Source organism: Lycium ferocissimum, chromosome 2 (assembly GCF_029784015.1).
Source record: "Lycium ferocissimum isolate CSIRO_LF1 chromosome 2, AGI_CSIRO_Lferr_CH_V1, whole genome shotgun sequence".
Taxonomy (NCBI): domain Eukaryota; kingdom Viridiplantae; phylum Streptophyta; class Magnoliopsida; order Solanales; family Solanaceae; genus Lycium; species Lycium ferocissimum.
The window spans coordinates 5,012,981-5,032,718 of record NC_081343.1 but is presented as its reverse complement, the minus strand read 5'-3'; the positions used below and the strand labels follow the sequence as shown (position 1 = coordinate 5,032,718).

At 37.5% G+C, this 19,738-nt stretch overlaps 2 protein-coding genes and 2 long non-coding RNA genes across 7 annotated transcripts; 1 reads left to right on the top strand and 3 right to left on the bottom strand.

The window, feature by feature from the left end:
• The first annotated feature begins 13 nt into the window (after window positions 1-13).
• LOC132033032 (helicase-like transcription factor CHR28) lies at window positions 14-13,306 on the top strand. 4 transcript variants are annotated; one of them, XM_059422892.1, is made up of 13 exons: window positions 14-206; window positions 637-764; window positions 846-987; window positions 1,074-1,250; window positions 1,329-1,648; window positions 2,106-2,177; window positions 2,254-2,331; window positions 2,427-3,330; window positions 3,952-4,082; window positions 7,101-7,322; window positions 8,145-8,684; window positions 12,192-12,401; window positions 12,892-13,306. In XM_059422892.1, the coding sequence occupies exons 2-13, from the start codon at window positions 663-665 to the stop codon at window positions 12,994-12,996; spliced, it is 3,003 nt and encodes a 1,000-aa protein (XP_059278875.1). In that variant the 5' UTR covers window positions 14-206; window positions 637-662; the 3' UTR covers window positions 12,997-13,306. The 4 variants fall into 4 exon arrangements, with proteins under 4 accessions (XP_059278875.1, XP_059278868.1, XP_059278883.1 ...); XM_059422885.1 differs by having other exon boundaries at window positions 622-764; XM_059422900.1 differs by having other exon boundaries at window positions 17-206; window positions 622-764; window positions 1,074-1,241.
• Window positions 268-612, bottom strand: LOC132033063 (uncharacterized). The gene is made up of 2 exons (XR_009408658.1): window positions 439-612; window positions 268-381 (listed from the first exon to the last, which is right to left on the bottom strand). It is a non-coding gene; the product is annotated as an uncharacterized LOC132033063 (long non-coding RNA).
• On the bottom strand, window positions 9,266-10,213 carry LOC132033056 (uncharacterized). Its single transcript, XR_009408657.1, has 3 exons — window positions 10,113-10,213; window positions 9,547-9,619; window positions 9,266-9,443 (listed from the first exon to the last, which is right to left on the bottom strand). It is a non-coding gene; the product is annotated as an uncharacterized LOC132033056 (long non-coding RNA).
• A 2,753-nt stretch (window positions 13,307-16,059) lies between the features above and the next one.
• LOC132033024 (protein ASPARTIC PROTEASE IN GUARD CELL 2-like) lies at window positions 16,060-17,872 on the bottom strand. Its single transcript, XM_059422875.1, has one exon. It carries the CDS (start codon window positions 17,733-17,735, stop codon window positions 16,236-16,238), a length of 1,500 nt encoding a protein of 499 aa, XP_059278858.1. The 5' UTR covers window positions 17,736-17,872; the 3' UTR covers window positions 16,060-16,235.
• Window positions 17,873-19,738: the final 1,866 nt, after the last annotated feature.

Genomic DNA, 19,738 nt, shown 5'->3' with positions numbered 1-19,738 from the left:
GTAGTAGCTAGTATTAAAGGAGGAGCATTGGATTACAAGAGAAGCTAAAGGCGGAGTGGGTCAGTGTGGGGTTTAAGAAGCGAACGGCCAAATCCCCAAAATACGAGGGAATGTACTCTCTCACTCCCCCAAACTCTTTCCCTTTGTGGTCGATTGGTTTTCTCCGCCTCTTACTTCATTAGGGCTTCCAATCCCCAATTCCTAAGGTATACTTCCCACTCTCTACTTTTATGTCTCTCTCTCTGTGTGTGTGGGGGGGTAGGGGGGGGGGGCTTCTTTCCCTAATTAATGGGTATTTCAAAAATGTTAACTTCCTTTGTGGTTCTGATTTGATTTTTATCCTCTTTCACTTGAATGGGAAATTGACTTGTTTCCTTCTTTCTCTTTTTAACTTTTAGTAGTAAGAATTCTTACTCATTTTCTTTGAACAATTAGGACTCCTTTTTTTCTGGATTCTTGAATGTGACAAGGTTAGCACTACTATCTTGAATTAATGATCATATGAGTTATAAAAAAAAAAAAAGAATTTGCCTTTAGGTCTACTCTCTCCATGCATGGCTTCTCTAAACTGTAATTTGTAAGTTACATAATGGAACCCTTTTTTCTCTGCTTGTGTTTCAGTTGTTTATGTTACAGTAGGATGGTTTGACGCTACTCATTAGATGCGTGACTGTGTGGATCCTGTTGCTGATTTTCTAGAGTTTACTCGTGCCTTCTTCTGCAAACTGGTTATTGACTTGGTGTTGAGACATTGCTCCCGTCTGGTAAAGGAATTGTTTACCATTGAATTATTTTTTGACTGCCTGATCTTTTTATGACGTTGCTCTAGTGTTGCTCGAGTACAGGTTGGTTCTGTATTCTCTCCAATGGATGCAATATCAATCTCTTCAGATGATTCGGATTTGCGTGAAATAGACAACTACCAAGAAGATGAGTCACCTCTCAGGGATTCCGCTTCTTCTCGAGTCCTTCCATCATGGGCAACAGGTAAAGAATTGACTTTTTTTTTTCTCTTTTCCTGCCACAAAGTTATGCTGAGTTTGTTTATAACTTGGACCATGGGACAATGTCAGATAGCCGTCCATTCCAAAAGGTTCCATCGCCAACAAGACCAAGTTTTCTTAATGGAGGCTCCTCCAACTATCATAGTAATCGATCCTTGCAGCCTCCAACTATTATTGATGACAGTGGACCATCAAGTTCGCGAGCAGTTAAAGACGTGATGTACTTTTCTGGAAATGGTAATAATGGTCTGTGACAAGTATTAAAGGTAGGAATAGTTCGCACAGGACCGTTTATTGAAAAGAAAATCTTTGTTTCTGATGCAGATAATTGGAAGAATTTCCCGCAACAAACTCTAAAGCGGACGCTTCCAACATCCCTTCAGCCTTCGGATGTACCAGGCAGTAGCCAGACTCGTCAATCTGCATGGGCAAGTTCAAGCAGTGGTGGTGATAACTACAGGAAAGGCAACCATAATGAGTTAGTTCTCTATGAAAACAAAGGAAGCAGAGTATTACCTCCGTCTTTGATGCACAGAAAGGCCACTTCTGGTGTTCAATATACTAGTGTAAACGATACCTTTGGGACAGCTGAAGAGAGAGTTGCAGCAGCTGATGAGAGACTCATCTTTCAAGCTGCTCTACAGGTACTTTCTTGTGATCTGTAAATGCTGTATTGGATTGCACAATTCATGCATTGAACCTTCTTTTTTGTCTCCGAAAGTCTTCACTATTCCCTCCTCCCCATAATAGATTGCAAAATTGAATTCACTGCTGTCAATTGATATTCTATTTTTGTATTAATTATTCTGTATGCTTGAAACTATACAGTTAAACAGAACCAAGCTAGTTTAGAACACAATGGTTCTGTATTTATTATTACTATTATTATTAATTACTATTATTTACATATATTCAACTTATTTTTCATTTCTATCTTTTATTTGGTACGATGATGACATGAGTCGAGCTTATATAGCGCCGATCGCGATTGTTTGGAACTGAGGCATAGTCGCTATTGTTTCACTATGAGCCTCCAGAGGCTGCATCTCTTGTATGTTCATTCAGCTTTTAGTTTAACATACTCGTGTTCTTTTCTGTCAGGATTTGAACCAACCTAAGGTAGAAGCTCGTCTGCCAGAAGGTCTTTTATCAGTTTCTCTCCTCAGACACCAGGTCTACTTGTGCTACTTAAGTATCCTATTATTTTCTTTTTATAGTATGTGTTCTAACTACATTTTTCCTCCGTTAGAGAATTGCTTTGGCGTGGATGCTTCAAAAAGAAACTGGTAGTGTACATTGTTCGGGTGGTATTCTGGCTGATGATCAGGTCAAGTAAAATGCCGCTGGCCTTATTCTGCTTAGTTTCTTCTTGCACTTCTGCTGGTATTAGTCATGTTTATTATTTAGTCTGTTATGTTACAGGGTCTTGGTAAGACTATTTCAATGATTGCCCTCATTCAGATGCAGAGGTCAGCTCAGGATAAGTCTAAAGCAAAAGATGTGGATGCTATTAAAGCCGAAGCGTTGAATTTGGATGATGATGATGAAAGTGTCGCTCCTGCTTCTCAGGAAACAAACCAGTGTGGAGAAATAGATGGTGTTGAGGTGATTCCAGATGCAAGAACGTCTATAAAGGAGTTTCGCCGTAGGAGGCCAGCAGCTGGTACATTGGTAGTGTGTCCAGCAAGTATTGTTCGACAATGGGCTCGGGAATTGGATGAGAAAGTAACCGTTGACGCACGTCTATCTATTCTAGTCTATCATGGAGGTAGTAGGACTAAGAATCCGGCGGAACTGGCACAATATGATGTGGTCCTGACTACGTATGCCATTGTAACAAATGAAGTTCCTAAACAAGCTTTAGCTGAAGAGGATGACGATGACCAAAAAAATGGAGAGAGATACGGAATATCTTCGGACTTCTCTTCAAGTAAGAAGCGGAAAAAACCATCCTCGAGTAAGAAGGGGAAAAAAGGCAGAAAGGGATTTGATTTAGATGACTTTGATCCTAATTGTGGTACTCTTTCCAAAGTCAGTTGGTTTAGGGTGATTTTAGATGAAGCCCAGACTATAAAGAATCATAGAACACAAGTTGCTAGAGCATGCTGCAGCCTTAGAGCAAAACGAAGGTGGTGCTTATCTGGAACACCGATACAAAATGCCATTGATGAACTATTCAGCTACTTCAGATTTCTGAGATATGATCCCTATGCTGAATATAAATCATTTTGCAGCCAAATTAAGTTTCCGATTGCTATAAACTCAATTAATGGGTATAAGAAGCTTCAAGCAATTTTGAGGGCCATAATGTTGCGGCGGACAAAAGGTAACCGTTGACTTCTCCTTGTTATCTTAATGTATTGCATTTCTGTAAAAGGAACTGCTAAATGAGAATGTCGTGGGATTTAAGCCTTCGGGTCTTGCTACTGCCCTGGATTTTCAAAAATAATTTACCTCCCTTGTGCATTTTCCCTTTGACGCTGGTTACAATGGCAAATTGTTACAAAATAGTTTCCGTACTGATCATGCTTTGATTACACTTCTTTTAAGCCGAGGTATCAAAACACAGCCTCTCTACCCCTTGGTAGGGGTGAGGTCTGCGTATACGCTAACCTCCCTACCCCACTTCTGGGATTACATCAGGTATGTTGTTGGTGTAGTATCCGTACTGAAGTTTTCCTCTGTGGACCACAGAGATTGATGCAGTAGCAGCTTTCTGTATTCATTTTTCTCAATCACATTTTATTTTACTATCCATGCATCTATGTGGTGCCTGCATGTGTGTCTGAATGGGGTTTATATTCTTATGAAAATATACAGTCTTTCAATTTGCTATAACCTAATTCACTCTCATGTGTTCATTATAAGTATGTTAAATTACTTCCGTAGTTAGATCTTCAACAGATATTTTTGTGTGTAGCTCAATATCTGAACTTTACTACTTTAGGTACCGTGATTGATGGTGAGCCAATTATAACCTTACCACCAAAAACTATACAGTTGAAGAAGGTGGCTTTCTCTGCCGAGGAACGAGCTTTCTATAACAAATTAGAAGCGGAATCGCGATCACAATTTAAGGTGCCTCACTGTCTGCCTCCTCTAACCCTATAGATTTGTCAAACCTGACAATTGTTGATGAAAAGAATATTCACTGCATCACATCATCCTTTTTATGAAATTTCTCTCAAATAACTTAAGGATACTGTTTACTTAATATAGACAACTTTCTTACAATTTAATGGTCTAGTCATAGTCTTTTGAGTTTTCTGCAACAGAAGTCTGAATAACTGGGGAGATCTAGTGTATTTATGTTCTAGTCATAGTCTTTGAGTTTTCTGTTTAACAGAAGTTTCAGGAAATCTTTGCAATGCATGTTGTGCTATGTAAACTAAGTTCCCAAGTTGTGGTTTGTTAATTTGAGTTTTTGATTGATCAAAAGGCGCTCCTAAAAGGTAGTTTTAACCATTTGAAACCTATTCCATTTGTGTCTTTAGCATGTCTTACCCCTCTCATGATATTTCTTTTCCTGAAGATGCAAAGACTAACTACATATTAGAATGCTCTGCTGTGAGTATAGAAACATATTCAAATTGATAAAAACCAGGGGGAGCTTCTACAGAAAGAAGTGGTTGGGTACAATATGCCGACTTGTAACATGAAAATAGCTACACCTCATGATAGGTCGATAATGTTGCATATTTTGTTTGACCATCACAAGCTTTTAGAGAAAGCTGCTACTTTCAATACTTTATGCACTGGGCATCTGTGTAACATAATTTAGTTGTTTTATTCAGATTTTGGGACATGTAAGAGTTGGGGATATAAACTGCTAAATGTGTGCAATAGGTGGTCTTAATCACAATTGTGGTTGCTATTTCTGATTCATACCTTCTTGAGCTTCACATGTATACATGTAACGATTGGTGATTGAGGATGGCACTGATTTCTCCCATTTCTAGTGCGGAAAGCTCAACTTTTTGAACTCTGCAAGTATTAGTAATAGCCTATTAGACGCTTTCCTTTTCCCCATTCAATAGTAGCTGATGTTGTTTGCCAGGAATTTAGTCTTTGTAGTTTGAATATAGATTTGTATGTTACTGTGAATTTAGAGAAACTGTAGTTTTAGATAACCCCTAATTTTTCTAACAAATATTATGTAGTAATGGAATGGAATGGGCTCGAAAAGAAAGAATGTATATACAAGATTTGTGTAGTCAACACAGATTAGTTTGTGATTATGTATATAGAAGATTTGTGTAGTCAACACAGATTAGTTTGTGATTAAGGCATAGTTGACTGATTAGTTCATTGTATATAGAAGATTTATGTAGTCGACCCAGATTAGTTTGTGATTAAGGCGTAGTTGACTGATTAGTTCATTGATACCAGCTTATAGTATCCTTTCAATCAGGAGCCCTAACATTTTTACATCTTAAATGAGAAACTCATGGCGTGCAATCTGAGATGTATAAAGTAGATAAATCCCACTTATAAATTCTACATTGCAGGAATTTAAGCTCCAAATACAAAATTACTTTAAAGGTAGTCTTTTCCGTTGCAAATATTTTGATCTTTTTTCCAATGTTATCAGCCGCTTTCAAAGTCCCCACCCCACCCCACAAAAAACCACACACACACACACACATATTTGGAATATTTTGTGACCTTTTTATAGCTGCTACTATATCTTTAATTTATTACGTAAGTCACCAAAATCCCCACAATTTTAACTGCCAATTGCAATTGGTGAAAGATCCTAATCAAAAGTAAGGTTCTTTCCAGGTATAGATTTCAAAGAATTATTAAAGGTTGTCGCCCACATGTTTTTATGTAAAATATTTAGGCTTTTTAAAATGTTAGTTCTCATGGAAACAAATTCTACGTGGCCCGAAATACACGTGCAGCAGCATATATAGTGAAGAAAGGAGCAGCCCGGTGCACTAAGCTCCTGCTATGTGCCGGGTCTGGGGAAGGGCTGGACCACAAGGGTTTATATAGTGTAATAAATGTTAAAATGTGATCGTCCATTTCTTGTGTGGTTAGGATTAGCAAAAGAAAGTTATATAGTAGGAAAAAAATATTCAATTGTAGCTTGATTTCTTTCCTTAAAAATCAACTGGCTTCATATTTTCTTGGACAACAAGGTTTTCTGGTCCAATACCTATATATGAGGCTTTTTTACCTCAACTATATTACATTTTTTAAAATAAGTATTTATAAGTACAATCCTCTCTCTATTGTACATGGGGTTGTCCCCGTTTCTCCTCACTCAATTCATTCTCGGGAGAAAACAGAAACAGCGTGGAGTGTTTATTGCATTTGGAGATTAGACATGTGAATGTGCTTTTATCGAGTATATAATATATTTTGATGATTAAATGGCTAAAGATGTACATTAGTATGACTGTAATCTTCATTATGCTTGTGTCATTTTATTTGGTTCAATCTGGTTAATTTTTATGCTACATATCTGGGGGCTCAGTAGAAGAAACAGAGAAGACATCAAATAGACGATGGGAATAGAAGATGTTTTGATGGACATCAAATAGACGATGGGAATAGAAGATGTTTTGATGATCTTTCAACTAGTCAAACTATGCTCAAAGCTGAATGTCTTTTTTATTTACATAGTTGGGCCTTTTTATCCCCAATAGATTCCCCTGATAGCCTTTTAGATTTTGTTTGCTCTTTAGTTGTGTACTTGAGCTGACATTCTTGTGCTCAATCTTTTGTAACTACTTTGCATCTTCTGGATGCCTTGAATAAAATCAATTACTTCATCCCAAAAAAAAAAGAAAAAGAAAAGGACGATGGGAATATGAAGTCATGTCATCTGATCATGGAAATGTGACAAGGAAGAAGCCTCTCTCACCCTCATGATAAGTTAGCACACCCCCATTGCTTTGTGTTTCGGAATCCTATTATGTATATAAGACTTCATTGTCAAGACTAAGCTTTTAGTCTTGTGAAGCAATCTGGTAAATTTTGATCTCCAGAGCAGGTTGAGATTTCTAGTAGTCTTCTGATGCTTTATTGTTTAGCTGATTTCACTAGCTCTAGCAGTGTGTCTTTAATTAAGATGTACTCATCTTGCAGGCATATGCTGCAGCTGGAACTGTGAGGCAAAACTATGCAAATATCTTATTGATGCTTCTGCGACTTCGGCAGGCTTGTGACCACCCAAAACTTGTCAAAAGGGAGAGTTACAATTCTGTTGGAAGAGCTTCATCAGAGATGGCAAAGAAGCTCCCAAAGGAAATGGTGGAGAATCTCTTGAAACAATTGGAAACTTCTTTAGCAACGTGTTCCGTATGTGATGTAAGTTCCTGCTGGTTATTATCCTTGTCTGCTTCTGATGGTTAGAGTTTGTGGTCTTCTCATTTCTTGAATTCTTGATCTATTTGGCAAGAGTACAAGTGCAAGTTGAGATACAAATTTTAGGTAGTCAAAACCATTATGATTCGCCTCAAATGAGAAAATAGCCCTTACCTATATTACATGCACTCTCCATTTCCCCTTCCCCTCTAATCGAGTCGGTGTTGATATGAAATGACTGCAGTAACAGTATGGGATTCGTAGCAGATGGATTGTTTGATCACGGATTCAGTAGGAGGCCAGGCTTAGGACTCTCCCAACAATCATGACTAACCTTATTGACAAGCTGAATTCAACTGTCTACATTTCCCTTGAAGACATGTTTGCTAAAACTTCTTATTATGTCCTCCAAATCCCCCTAACTAACTGGGGCCTCCCTAACCATATTGGTTAAACTTCAAAGATACAACTAATGATTGCAAATCAGTGGTGTAAATAGAATTTTGCAGGCAAGTAAAATGCAGTGAGTTGTCATATCTCTGAACAAGCTTCAAATTGCTATCCATCGAAACATTTGAAGTCAAAGTGCTTTTCACCCTTGTAAAAGGAAAATCTGAATAAATCTGAAGATTAAGGAGAATACCGTATGCGCATCTAGATTGGTTTGACTCAGTTGAAAGTCACTTTAAAGTGCTCTCTAGTAGCATATTTTTTGTCTGTCAGTTTGGTTTTATTATTTTGTTTTATAGCTATGACAGTCTTTGTCGTGGTACGACTGTCATAGTACACATACTAGTTTGATGTCTACTGTTATTATTTCCACAGGATGTGCCTGAAGATGCAGTTGTAACCATGTGTGGACACGTATTCTGCAATCAATGTGTATCAGATTATTTAACTGGGGAAGATAATACATGTCCTACACCTGGATGCAGAGAACAACTTGGTCCTGAGGCTGTATATTCTAAAGCTACCCTTAAAAAATGTGTATCAGATGATGTCAATGGTGATCCTTCTGCCTTGTCTGAGTTTGATGAGAAATCCATCACGGAAAATGCGTACAATTCTTCTAAAATAAGAACTGCTATTGAAATTCTTGAGTCATGTTGTAAGTCAAAGGATCCCTATTTAGAACAAGATATCTTGGTGCAATGCAATGGTGATTCATCAAATTTTGGAAGAGGAGATTCAGAATCGCAAGCCAAGGGGCCGGTAAAGGCCATTGTCTTCTCTCAGTGGACAGGCATGTTAAACTTGGTTGAGCGTGCTTTAAACCAGTCTGGTTTTCACTATGAGAGGCTTGATGGTACAATGTCTCTTGCTGCTAGAGACAGAGCTGTCAAAGAGTTCAACACAAATCCTGAGGTTGGCCTTTTCTTGTATGCTTAGGCCTTTTCTTGTATGCTTACTTCTTGTGCAGTAATCTCTTAGATATTTCAAAATGCCCACTATTTTCTCTTTTGATAAATCATAAATTTCATTAATATCAGAACAAGGCGGTGTATGGAAAAAATATACATGATGTATTTAATTTTCAACCTCTTTCCTATCAAGTTATCCCAGCTCTCTATACAAAAGGGAGTCATCTTCTTTGGAACATAGAAAAATAGATGAAGCAAGAATGTCCAACGCTCCTAACATCATCTAGCTATTATCGAACACTCTGCTCTTTATTTCCATCCTAATAAGCCAAAAGACAGTGGTCTGGTAAGTTGCCTTACTTACTTGCCCATCATTTGAACCCTTTAACTTGACAATCTTTGTTCTCTGTTCATTGCTTTGGAGCTGCAAAGCAAGAGAATATCTATTTCCAAACTCCTAACACAAGCAGAACCAACATTAACTCGCAAAAAGTTTTTGCTTTCTGAGATCATCTGCCGATCAGATTACATCCGTACTTCACACTAGGTTCTCATTTTTTTTTTTTTTTTTTTCTTGTTCCTTTATGCCCTGGTATTTCATATGCTTCTCTCAACTCCCCTACTAGTAACTCCATTAAAAGTGAGTTCACCCTGAAAGATTTCACCCTTGATTCCTCCATATCATCTTATTTTCGTCTCTTCCTACTACATGTTGACATGCTCTTCTATGAGAAATCTCAACCATTTTTCCAAAACGAATATGCTCAACCTCTACATGTTGACATTAATGTCTGGTTCTTCTATGAGAAATCTCAACCATTTTTTTATCCAAAACGAATATGCCGATCAGATTACATCCGTCACACTAGGTTCTCTTCCCATTCATGTATGGATCTCCTGAAATTAATGTCCCACATGGTTCCCAAAGCCTCCTAAAACCTAAGTTACTCGGACTCGGGTGCGAGTGTCAGATACATATGCGGATCTAGAGGTCGGATCCTTCAAGATCTAAAATCTTAGATTCGGGGATACGGATCCAGGTATGGATACGGGTGCGGGGATTCGGCTAAAAATAATTGAAATATCTAAAAATAGAATTAGAAAACCTAAATTATGAGATATTATGTGGGAAACATGAGGAGAAAATATTGATCAAGAGGAGAATCCCGGAAGGAGATAAAAGGAAAAGGAGTGACAAAGAAATTTCAATATACAAGGTATTCCATTTTCTTCAAGTCCATCTCAGCTTTTGTTTTGATTATAAAAATCATTGGATCTGTCTGGAATTTCTCCGTTGATTTTGGTCAAAGTACCCAAAAGCGGTTGACCAGATTGGGTACGGATCCCACACCCACACCCACACCCATAACCATGTCGTGTCGACACCGGTGCGGCACCGAAAGGGAAGAGTCCGAGTAAGTTAGCCTAAAACTAATATCCCTTGTGATCCCCATTCACCCCTTCCTAAATAATAAGCCACCACTGCAAAATGTCTTTTATCGAGTGAACCATAAGGTATTGGGCTTTTTAGTACTTGCCTTCAAAACCAGGGTATTGAGCTTTTTAGTATTTGCGTTCAAAACCAGAAATTTGGTCTGTCTTACAGCTTTAGAGTGTAGGGTATGGTGAACTTATTGTTACAGTTTGCTCAGTGCAGACGCTGTCCTTGACTGTTCTATGTTGAAAGTTTCTGCTCCATCTTTTTCATCATTCTTTATCTGGTTGTCCTTTTGGGATAAGTGGAAGTACAAGAGGTGGCGTTTCCAAATATGGATACGGCAAGAGATCATGTTATGAATCTTTGCGATACTACTCGATAATTGTATGCCCATATACCTCACTAGGTAGGATACCTTTATTGTTTTCGTCCAAAATTGTGTATAGCTATGCCATTGTCATGCTTGCATATCATGTAAGCATTTAATTCAGTTTACTTATAAATTCTCTTTATACCTTCTTCCTAGTTCATTGCTTGACAAAGATAATTCACCAAAACTGTTACTATTTGATTGTAAGATATGATCTAACCTTGAACAGTGTTATCAAAAGCAAAAAGCGCGAAAAAAGCTCTAAGGTCAGCTGGGGCTTTAAGCGCGAAGCGCATATAAAGCGTGGGCTTTAATGAAAAAAAGCGCAATGGTGCAAAAATTCAAATATATATATATATATGTTTAGTCCAAGATTAATAATAATAAGCATGAATAACAAATATATGGACAAAGAAATTGTAAAAATATTAAGATAAAGTGAAATATCAATCATCTAGTGTCACCTCCTCAAGAGAGGCTCATTGGCAAGGAAAAGTATGTCTTAGAGCCTTGATGACGACAACTAAATATCACATAAAGCGAAAAACATGTTTGAGCCTCGCTTCAGGGCTAAAGCGCGCCTTTGATAACACTGACCTTGAATATGTTCATAACTAGATATCCTTATCAAAAAAGTGTTCATAACTCGATAATTTTGCTACCATATATCATTCAGGATATGTCCGTTAGGGGTGGCGTTGGTTTGGTTTTTCCTAAAATTCAGTTTGGGTTTCAGTTTTCTTTGGTTTTGAATGGTTGATTTGGTCAGTTATCGGTTTGGTTTTTCAGTTTGACTCCATTTCTAACTTCTATTTCTGAAAATCCAGTTTAACACCATTAACAGACAGAAGTGTGGAAAAAAGTATACACCACTATAAATGAAATAAAAGAATGAAGCATCTAAAATGAATTGGAAGATGTAGCAATTTATTGATATCAATTGAATCTGCCTTCTTTGTACATTTACAAATATACAAAGAATAAAATAGACCAGCATGCATCTTCACAGAGGTGAAGGGGAAGCCCTACCGGCCTTAGGCGATTGACCTTTTTTGGGCTTCAAATATTGGGCCAATTAGCAATTGGGTAGTAACATAACTACCTAAAGGGGTGCTCAAAACTGAATTTAAAAACTTCGGTTTTCCAGTTTACAGAAATACTCAAATACTTAATCACTGAAACCGACGACTGAACCGAAAAGCTGAAGTTAGGAAAAAAAAAAAGTTATAGTGAGCTGACTGAATAAACCGAAAAACCAAAAATGAAAACTGAAATTTTTGGTTCGATCATTTTTCGGTTATATTCCTTACCCAAATGTCCGTACATGTTATTTTCTTCAGGAAATTATGTTTGTCGTTTTTCTGCTATACCCTTGCCCTGCATGCATTTCATTCTAAGAGTTCGAATGAACTTTTTGTTATACTGCTCTTTATACTGACAGGAGGTACCTTTTTCTAGCACCATACTGACTAAATTTAGTTTAGTAATTACTGTATGTATGGCTTCATGAAACACTTAACAGAGTGAGTGGACTAAATTTTTTATTTCGTCATTCCTTTAGCACTGCATTGGAGTACCAGTGATGCAAGGTAGTGCTTTGTCTTAAAGTTATTAATTGCATACGCTGGATTTCCCCATCTAACCGTGTCTTTCCCTTGGACGTTATTTATTTTTCGAATTAAAAAAATTATGCTCTTTTGCAGGTCACTGTCATGTTAATGTCACTAAAAGCTGGAAATCTTGGTCTAAATATGGTGGCAGCTTCTCATGTAATTCTTCTGGACCTTTGGTGGAATCCAACCACCGAAGATCAGGCTATTGATCGAGCTCACAGAATAGGTCAAACTCGTGCAGTCACCGTGTCTCGTTTAACTGTCAAAGACACAGTTGAAGATCGAATTCTAGCTCTGCAGGTTTACCTCTCATTTTCATACCCTTTCTTTATTTGTTATTTAGTTGAACCACACATTTTTATGGCATGATGCAATTTTAGGCTAGAGTCAGGGTTCTCGAGGAGGTCTAAGTGAAATTGCTTGATGAGTGAAAGTTGCATAAGTTGTCTAATTCTGTCCTCCTGCCTTCTGAAATCCCTTCCTTTTCTTTTTTCTATTTTATTATTGCCCTTGCATTTACTCACCTACCATCTTCTCAGTTTTCTTCTGTAATTTGATTTTTCTTCCTTCTTAGAAACCAACACTTCCAGTGACTTTGTTGAAACACAGATGACTTTCATGATTTAGATTATTTGGAACTTGGCTTGCGCCCCATTGCCATCCCTATTTGGAAGACTTTGGCTCTAAATTTATTGGCCCTTCTTATGCAGTCACATGCACTCACATGTCTTTTGTGATGTTCATCAATGTTTAACCTTCAGACTTCAATATCGGTCTCTTATAATTTCAGGAGGACAAGAGGAATATGGTTGCATCTGCTTTTGGTGAAGATAAAAGTGGAGGCACAGCTAGTCGACTAACTGTAGAAGATCTTAGATATCTGTTTAATCTCTAATACAGGGAGGGCTCTTTTATCTGCACTTGGTCTGTTGTGGCCAGTTAGCAGAATGTTCATATGTAGGAGGAATAGATCAACACCTGGGAGATATTTTGGATGCAACTGAAGTCATTAGAATTGCTATGGCTCATCATAGTGAGACCGATGGGTAACATATTTATTTCTACTGCTAATCCTTACCAATTTTGTTGCCTTATAAAGGCAGGCATTTTCCTTCCTATCGTCATAGAGATCCTTGCTTGTTTTGCCTGTATATATGTACACACTCTTATCATGTATGTGAATCATCTTATTTTTCATCACGAAATGCTCTTCAATTCAGCAAAAGCTTATGATCACACACGTGGGAAGGGGGCTGATTTTCTGCCAAGAAAGAGTTCATTTGCCTTTTTCAATTTAACCCCTACTATCATAAATGTTCTAGAGAAGTTAAAAGATTGAGAAATCAAATAATAAATAAATGAAATTTAGTCAAATCACTTTTATTATTAGAGGTCTTTTAAAAGAGTGTTTAAATTTCTATAGTGACGAGTAAATAGAGCTAGAGTAGTTAATTTACCATGCTGCAAGCAATAAGAGCTGTTTCACCTGGTTTATGTAACAGCTTAGGTTCGCGAAACATTGGTTTGTGTAACACCCTAGGTAACTTTCATAATTTGCAGAACACACTACTTTCTTGTGGTAATTAATATGTACCACAAGGTAAAGATGTGTGTCTGAAATCTCAATCACAATTCTCCACACGACGGAAACAGCTGACGGCTTTGCAAAATGTAAGTGCATGAATGAATTCCAACTTTTTTTTTTTCTTTTCTTCTGAAATTGGGGTAGGGGAAGGGAAAATTGGGGATGGGATTACAGGTGGGGAGTCGAACCCTCACCAACAAGATAGCCAACCAACTAAGCTTTTAAGATTCCCTGAATGAATTCCAACTTAAGCTACACCTAGGGTGTGTTTTGTATGAAGGAGCATATTTATCGGAGAACATTTTCATGAGAAACTAACTATCCAACACTCAAATTTGGAAACTATTTCAAACTATTGAAGAAAAACATAAGCAAAATAAAGTTGTTTATCTCTTTTCGCTGTAAAATATTTTTGTTTTGGGTGTTTAGCTGTAAAAAATGACTTACTTTTGGAAAGCATTTTCTTTCGTACCTAACTTTCCTTTCTCAACGGTGAAGTAAGACCAAGTTCATGGCTTATTATCTTAGGTCGGAACAAGTTGATAGACCTCCTTTTTTAAACGAAAACTTCTACTTATGGTTTCACATGTCCGCCAAAGTGGTGGCTCCCCTGTTCTCATGATTTGAACGTTCCACTCCTAAAAGCTCTTCTCATTTGGGTGCGTAGTTGTATGTGTTTTTCTTTTCCACTATAGCCATGTGTGTAATGTGTATGTGTATGTGTGTGTCTGTTTGAGTGCGAGAGAGAGAGAGAAAAGTAATCTCACAACTTTGAAAAATGAAGATTAGCAAAAATTCCGTGAGGGGTGTTTGTGTTTCAGGACCAGTAGGCACTTCCAATTATTTCTACCCAAAGGAGTGGAAAAAGGGAAAACATAAAAGAGTTATAGAGTTATAGGGAGAGTAAGGGGGATGAAAAGGGTACCGTTGGGTCCTCTTGTTTTGTGAAAAAGGTACTTTCCTGAAGAACTGTCCTCATACCTCTTTCAGTCCGCAATATTGGGGATTCATTTACTATGCGGTCGATTATTTTTACCAAAATCATTATGTTAAATCATCAAGGTGTATTAAACAAGCGATTTGACTCCTCTCCATTACACTTTCTCTTTATTTCCTCGTACATACTTAAATGAGTCATAACTTTTTAAGGGCATCTTAATCATGATTAAAATAATAAGTTTTGAAAAGCAATTTCTATTTTTGTTGTGCAATCAGTTTCCACAAATTTTGGTGCACATTAGTATCATTAATTTCCATTTGTAAATTTTATCAGTACACTTCCCTACCTGCCTCCCCTCCCCAAATCTGTATAAAATAAGTTCCACAAGTTGCATTACACATTGATTGTGTCTAACCTACCCTCCAACACATCTCATTTTCACTCATTTTTTTGCACGGATTGCCCTTTGTTTGGGAAAATTTTGCCTTTGTGGTCTTTAAATTTTGCCCTTCATATTTAGGTCAAAGATTAGATCAGTTTTAACAAACATCTTAATCATGATTAAAATAATAAGTTTTGGTTGAAAAGCAATTCCGTCAAAAACTTTTTGTTAAAGGCGTGCAATCACTCGTTTTGTATAAGTCCTAGGAGCAAATTTTGGTGCACATTAGTATATCATTTGAAGTTGTTCCATGTGAATATGTTGTGCAATCTCTGAAAGTATCGGGGAAGAAAGCCAGAGTATTTTGAAATACGAGTTTCCTTTCTCTCTCCAAACCAATGCCTTAGCGCAAAAATGCTCCCCTCCCATTTGATTTCATTTTGCCGGCCCCATTCTTCTAATCATGTATGGAAAAAATAAAGTTACTGTGTTCGCACTTGAATACCAAATTTACAGTCTGCAACAATTGCTAACTACTTTGTATTGCCAGGCAAAGTGTGAATTTGTATGCTGGACCCTCCAACTTTGGTTTATATGCTTGGAAAAATACATCTCAAAGTTTCATAAGTATGCCCCACCCCATTAGTTTGCCCTTATCTTGATGCCAACTCACACCCCTATTCCTCACCCCCACCTTCCCCACGATATTTGTCTAGATTATACAATTTTTTTAAAATTTTATTTGTTTTGAACTTTTTGAGGAAAATTTATTGTTATGAAGGACAAAATTTAAAGACCACCCCCAAAAGAAGGGCAGTCGACTTCATCCACCCATTAGGCCGTCTTGACCAACTATAAATAAAAGATTATACACCAATGCTTTAGGAAAATATTTCTACGTCTTGAAATAAATAAGTAACTTCGCATTTTTCAAGAAAACATTTTCCTTCGTACCAAACACACCCTATGTTATATATATATTTTTTCAAATAAATTTACTGGCGGAGAGTTGATTAATAACCTTTCTAGAATCTCTGTAACTCTCTAGCTAAACAAGGAGAAAATTTATCTATTCAGATTATAATCATTAGGTTTATTGGAGATTAGCCACATAATTACTAGTAATATAAGGTTTACACACTTCATATCTTCCATGATATTATTGTAGAGAAATTAATTTACTATACTTTACTAGCAAAACTTCACTTTACATATAGTTTTATTAGCCTAGCAAATATTGGGACCAAATCCCACAAAACCATTTGCTCCATCAATAGAAATTTGGATGCCTTCTTGCTGAATATTCCCTATTATGGAAAGTCTAGTTGGAGATGGAGCAAATGCAAAGCAGAATGTGCCCTTTTGATCCACTGGAATTAGGAAGTTCCCAGCTGGTAGTGTTAAGATCGGACCACCCATGAGGAAAAACGAAATGGTCGGTACCCGAACAGTCACAAACCCGTTTAGATCATAGCACGTGTCGAATATTGACATGGCTGGTGCCCTTGGAAGGCTGGCAGTTTGAGCGATAAACGCGTCGCGAAACGCCACGTATGCCTCCTTGGGAAGTCTAGTCACGGCTGTCCCCGTGTCCATCACCACTCCTCCATCACCTTCCTCAGTTAATCTGAAAGAATCTTCGGGTATTCCTACACGCGCTCCTCCAACTCCAAGACCTGACATACCAATATAATAGAAACTCGGGGCGCGTGGGTTCCGGATCAGCGGAACCCACGTTGCCCCCGCGGGTAATACTTCCCGCCCGAATTCAAGTGATCCTGTTGATCCGCTGCCCCGTGTAACCAAACAGTAACTAAACGCTCCGCCCGTCTGTCCACCGAGCTGTCCCACGAGCGACATGGACCCGCCTCCAAGGCCTAACAAACCGGCAGCCCCAATAAACATGCCGCGGTTACTATGACCGCACCCGATCGCCACGTCACGAATGACGGTGCGACCGAAAGTGAGGGTCTCAAGGGCCATGGTTCCCTTGGTGTACGAGCCATCACCGTACATGACTTCATACTTGCAGCGACCAGCGTGGCAACCGGAGTTGTCCACGCGGTCGCAAAGGGAGGAGGAACAAGGTACGCCAGAGAAAGAAGCAGAAAGAGATGGATCGAATACTGGGTCAGATTGGTGGTAGCAGTTGGTACAAGGCTGGCACTGGACCCACACAATGTCACTGCCAGCATCAATAACCATGTATTGTTCTCTAACAGGACTACCAACACCAATCCTCACAAAGTATTCTCCACTGCCTTGTTCCATACCCGAAATCACCTCACTCCCGAATTCCTCCGCCTCATAAGTAGTGGTACCAATATTATTGGTGGCTTTTCGAACGAGTGTATCGACCCTTTTGACGTCTCTTTTCATGCGAGCTTCAAATCGGTGAGGATGATCACTGAAGTGGGAGAAAGGCATTTTGTCTCTATGAAGAAGCTTCAGCTTCCAGCTATTGTTTCTCTTTAATTCATGAAGAGCTTCTTCTTCTTCCACATGATCATCATGTGTTTTAGGTGGTGGGTGGATTCTTGATTCTTTAATGGTTTGCTTGACATCCAAGTGTTCATGGGTGGGGAATGGGATTGCATGGCCAGCTGAGGTCTTGGTTTCATGAGTATTACTTGCAGTTGTTGTGTTGGGAAAAGAGAAAAGGAATAGTGGCAGTACTACAAGGAGGAGCAAAAATGGGACTAGGGACGTTTGTAAAGGGACAAACATTCTTTTTTATTGTTTCTTTCTCTTGGGAGGTGTGAGTGTTGTGAGGAAAGGAGGCTTAGAGGGAAGGGGGATTTATGTACTTTGGGTTTCGAGATGTGTACAGGAAAAATGTTTAAAACTGGGGCTAGTTGGTTTGGCCCATTTTTGGAGTGAGAGTGATGTTAGGGTGGGGGAGTGACAAAGGAAATAATTGATAAATCTGGGGTTTTATTTAGTAGCCATCTCATACTTCATAGTGACTACTAATATCTAGTGGTTTTGGATTGATTGAAAATTTGGTATGTAAGTGTGTATATTTGCTCTTTGCTGCTTCCATGTTTCAAACAAATATAAGGTGCAAGAGATATTCTTAACGGTGTAATATGTTTTAGAAAATATCATATGAGTTTGGTTTAAAGCGGATAATATTACAAATTGATCAGAATATTTTTTGATTGGGCAAAGCCTAACAGCTTCAATGATAGCGAGTTTTTGCAACTATTCATATACATATATGTATATACTCCCTCCACCCCAACTTATGTGATGGTGCTTGACTCTAAACACGAAATTTAAGAAAAAAAGAAAGACTTTTGAAACTTATGATTTAAAATAAGTTTTTGATAGTTGTATGACTATAAATTATTTCATTAAGGATAATAGGACATTTAAAAGTTAAATCGTCATAAATATAGAAATGTGTTATCTTTTTTTACAAATACTAATTAAAAGAGAAAGGTATGTTACATAAATTGAATATATATAAAACTTAAAATCATTTCTTATGCCTTTGCGTTTTCTTTACGCCAAGGTCAATGTGGTGTTGCTAATGTTTCCAGCATATAGTCTTCTCTTTTTTGTAAACCTCTTAAGTTCCAGATCAGATTTTTTTTGAGTCTGTACGGTTTATTTCACTTCAAGAATTAATTCAAATTAATAATCATGTTTTTTGGCATGGATATTGGATATATTGTTTTCATTTTTCTTTATAGTCAAGGCATTGAACTTTTATATTCCCCCTTTCCATTTTAAAAGACTGGAAAATGGAAATGTAGGAAGCGGAGAAATTGACGATTGATCACTATTTTCTGCATATTCTCCGATATAAATACCTGACTTCGTCGACACGTTCTATTTGCCTTAAATAATCTTTGTCTTTTGGACTATTGGTTTGGACCTTTCCTTTTTATTACTTTTTCTTTTCCTTAAAGAAAAACAAGTTCTGCTATTTGGAATGTGACAAAAATGATTACCTCAATGTGATAAAATTGTTTGACTATGAGAGATTCTCCACACATGTTTACACTCTTTTCATTGGAAGGTTAGGCAAAAAATTCTCTGTAGAATTAGAAAAATAACTAGCGCACAGCTCATATAATGATTAGCTTTAGCTATAGAAGGTTTTACCTGGTCAGTGTTCTAGGCGGATTTACCAGAGTTTTTCTTCTCTTTTTTTTTTTTTTTTTTTTTTTCATCTATAAATTTAACCATATACCGAATATAGTTTTTACTATAGCTTTTTTCTTTATGAGATTAAATATGGCGTGTTGCTACTATTTTGTTCTTATTTTTTGTTCTTATTATCATAATCTTTTGAAATCGCTTTCAAGGAAGCGGTCACAACGAAACGTTAGTTGGTTTACTTGATCTTCCTCAATATTAGTTTTACTAATAAATGTGATTCTTCGTACTAAACTAATCCAGATATAGTCATTCTCTTCAGTTCATTATAAAAGAACCAAATACGCATTATTAAGAAAAGATGACTCATTTATTTTCTATTTCTCAAGCGGTTGGCGGTGCAATTTTTTAAGTGGGGAGCTTTTGGGTGGAATTTGGAAATAAGAGTGAGTATTATAGTATTGGGAACTTTACATAGTACAATTAGTTTAAGTATGTGCCTTTTTGCTAGCTAGCCTTTCCATTGTAACACCTAGGAGCTAGAGCTTTATAGCTAGCACATAGAGTAACGAGTTTCCTGTTCCACAAATGCTAAGAGGATGCTAGTTCTACTTCTTTCTCAT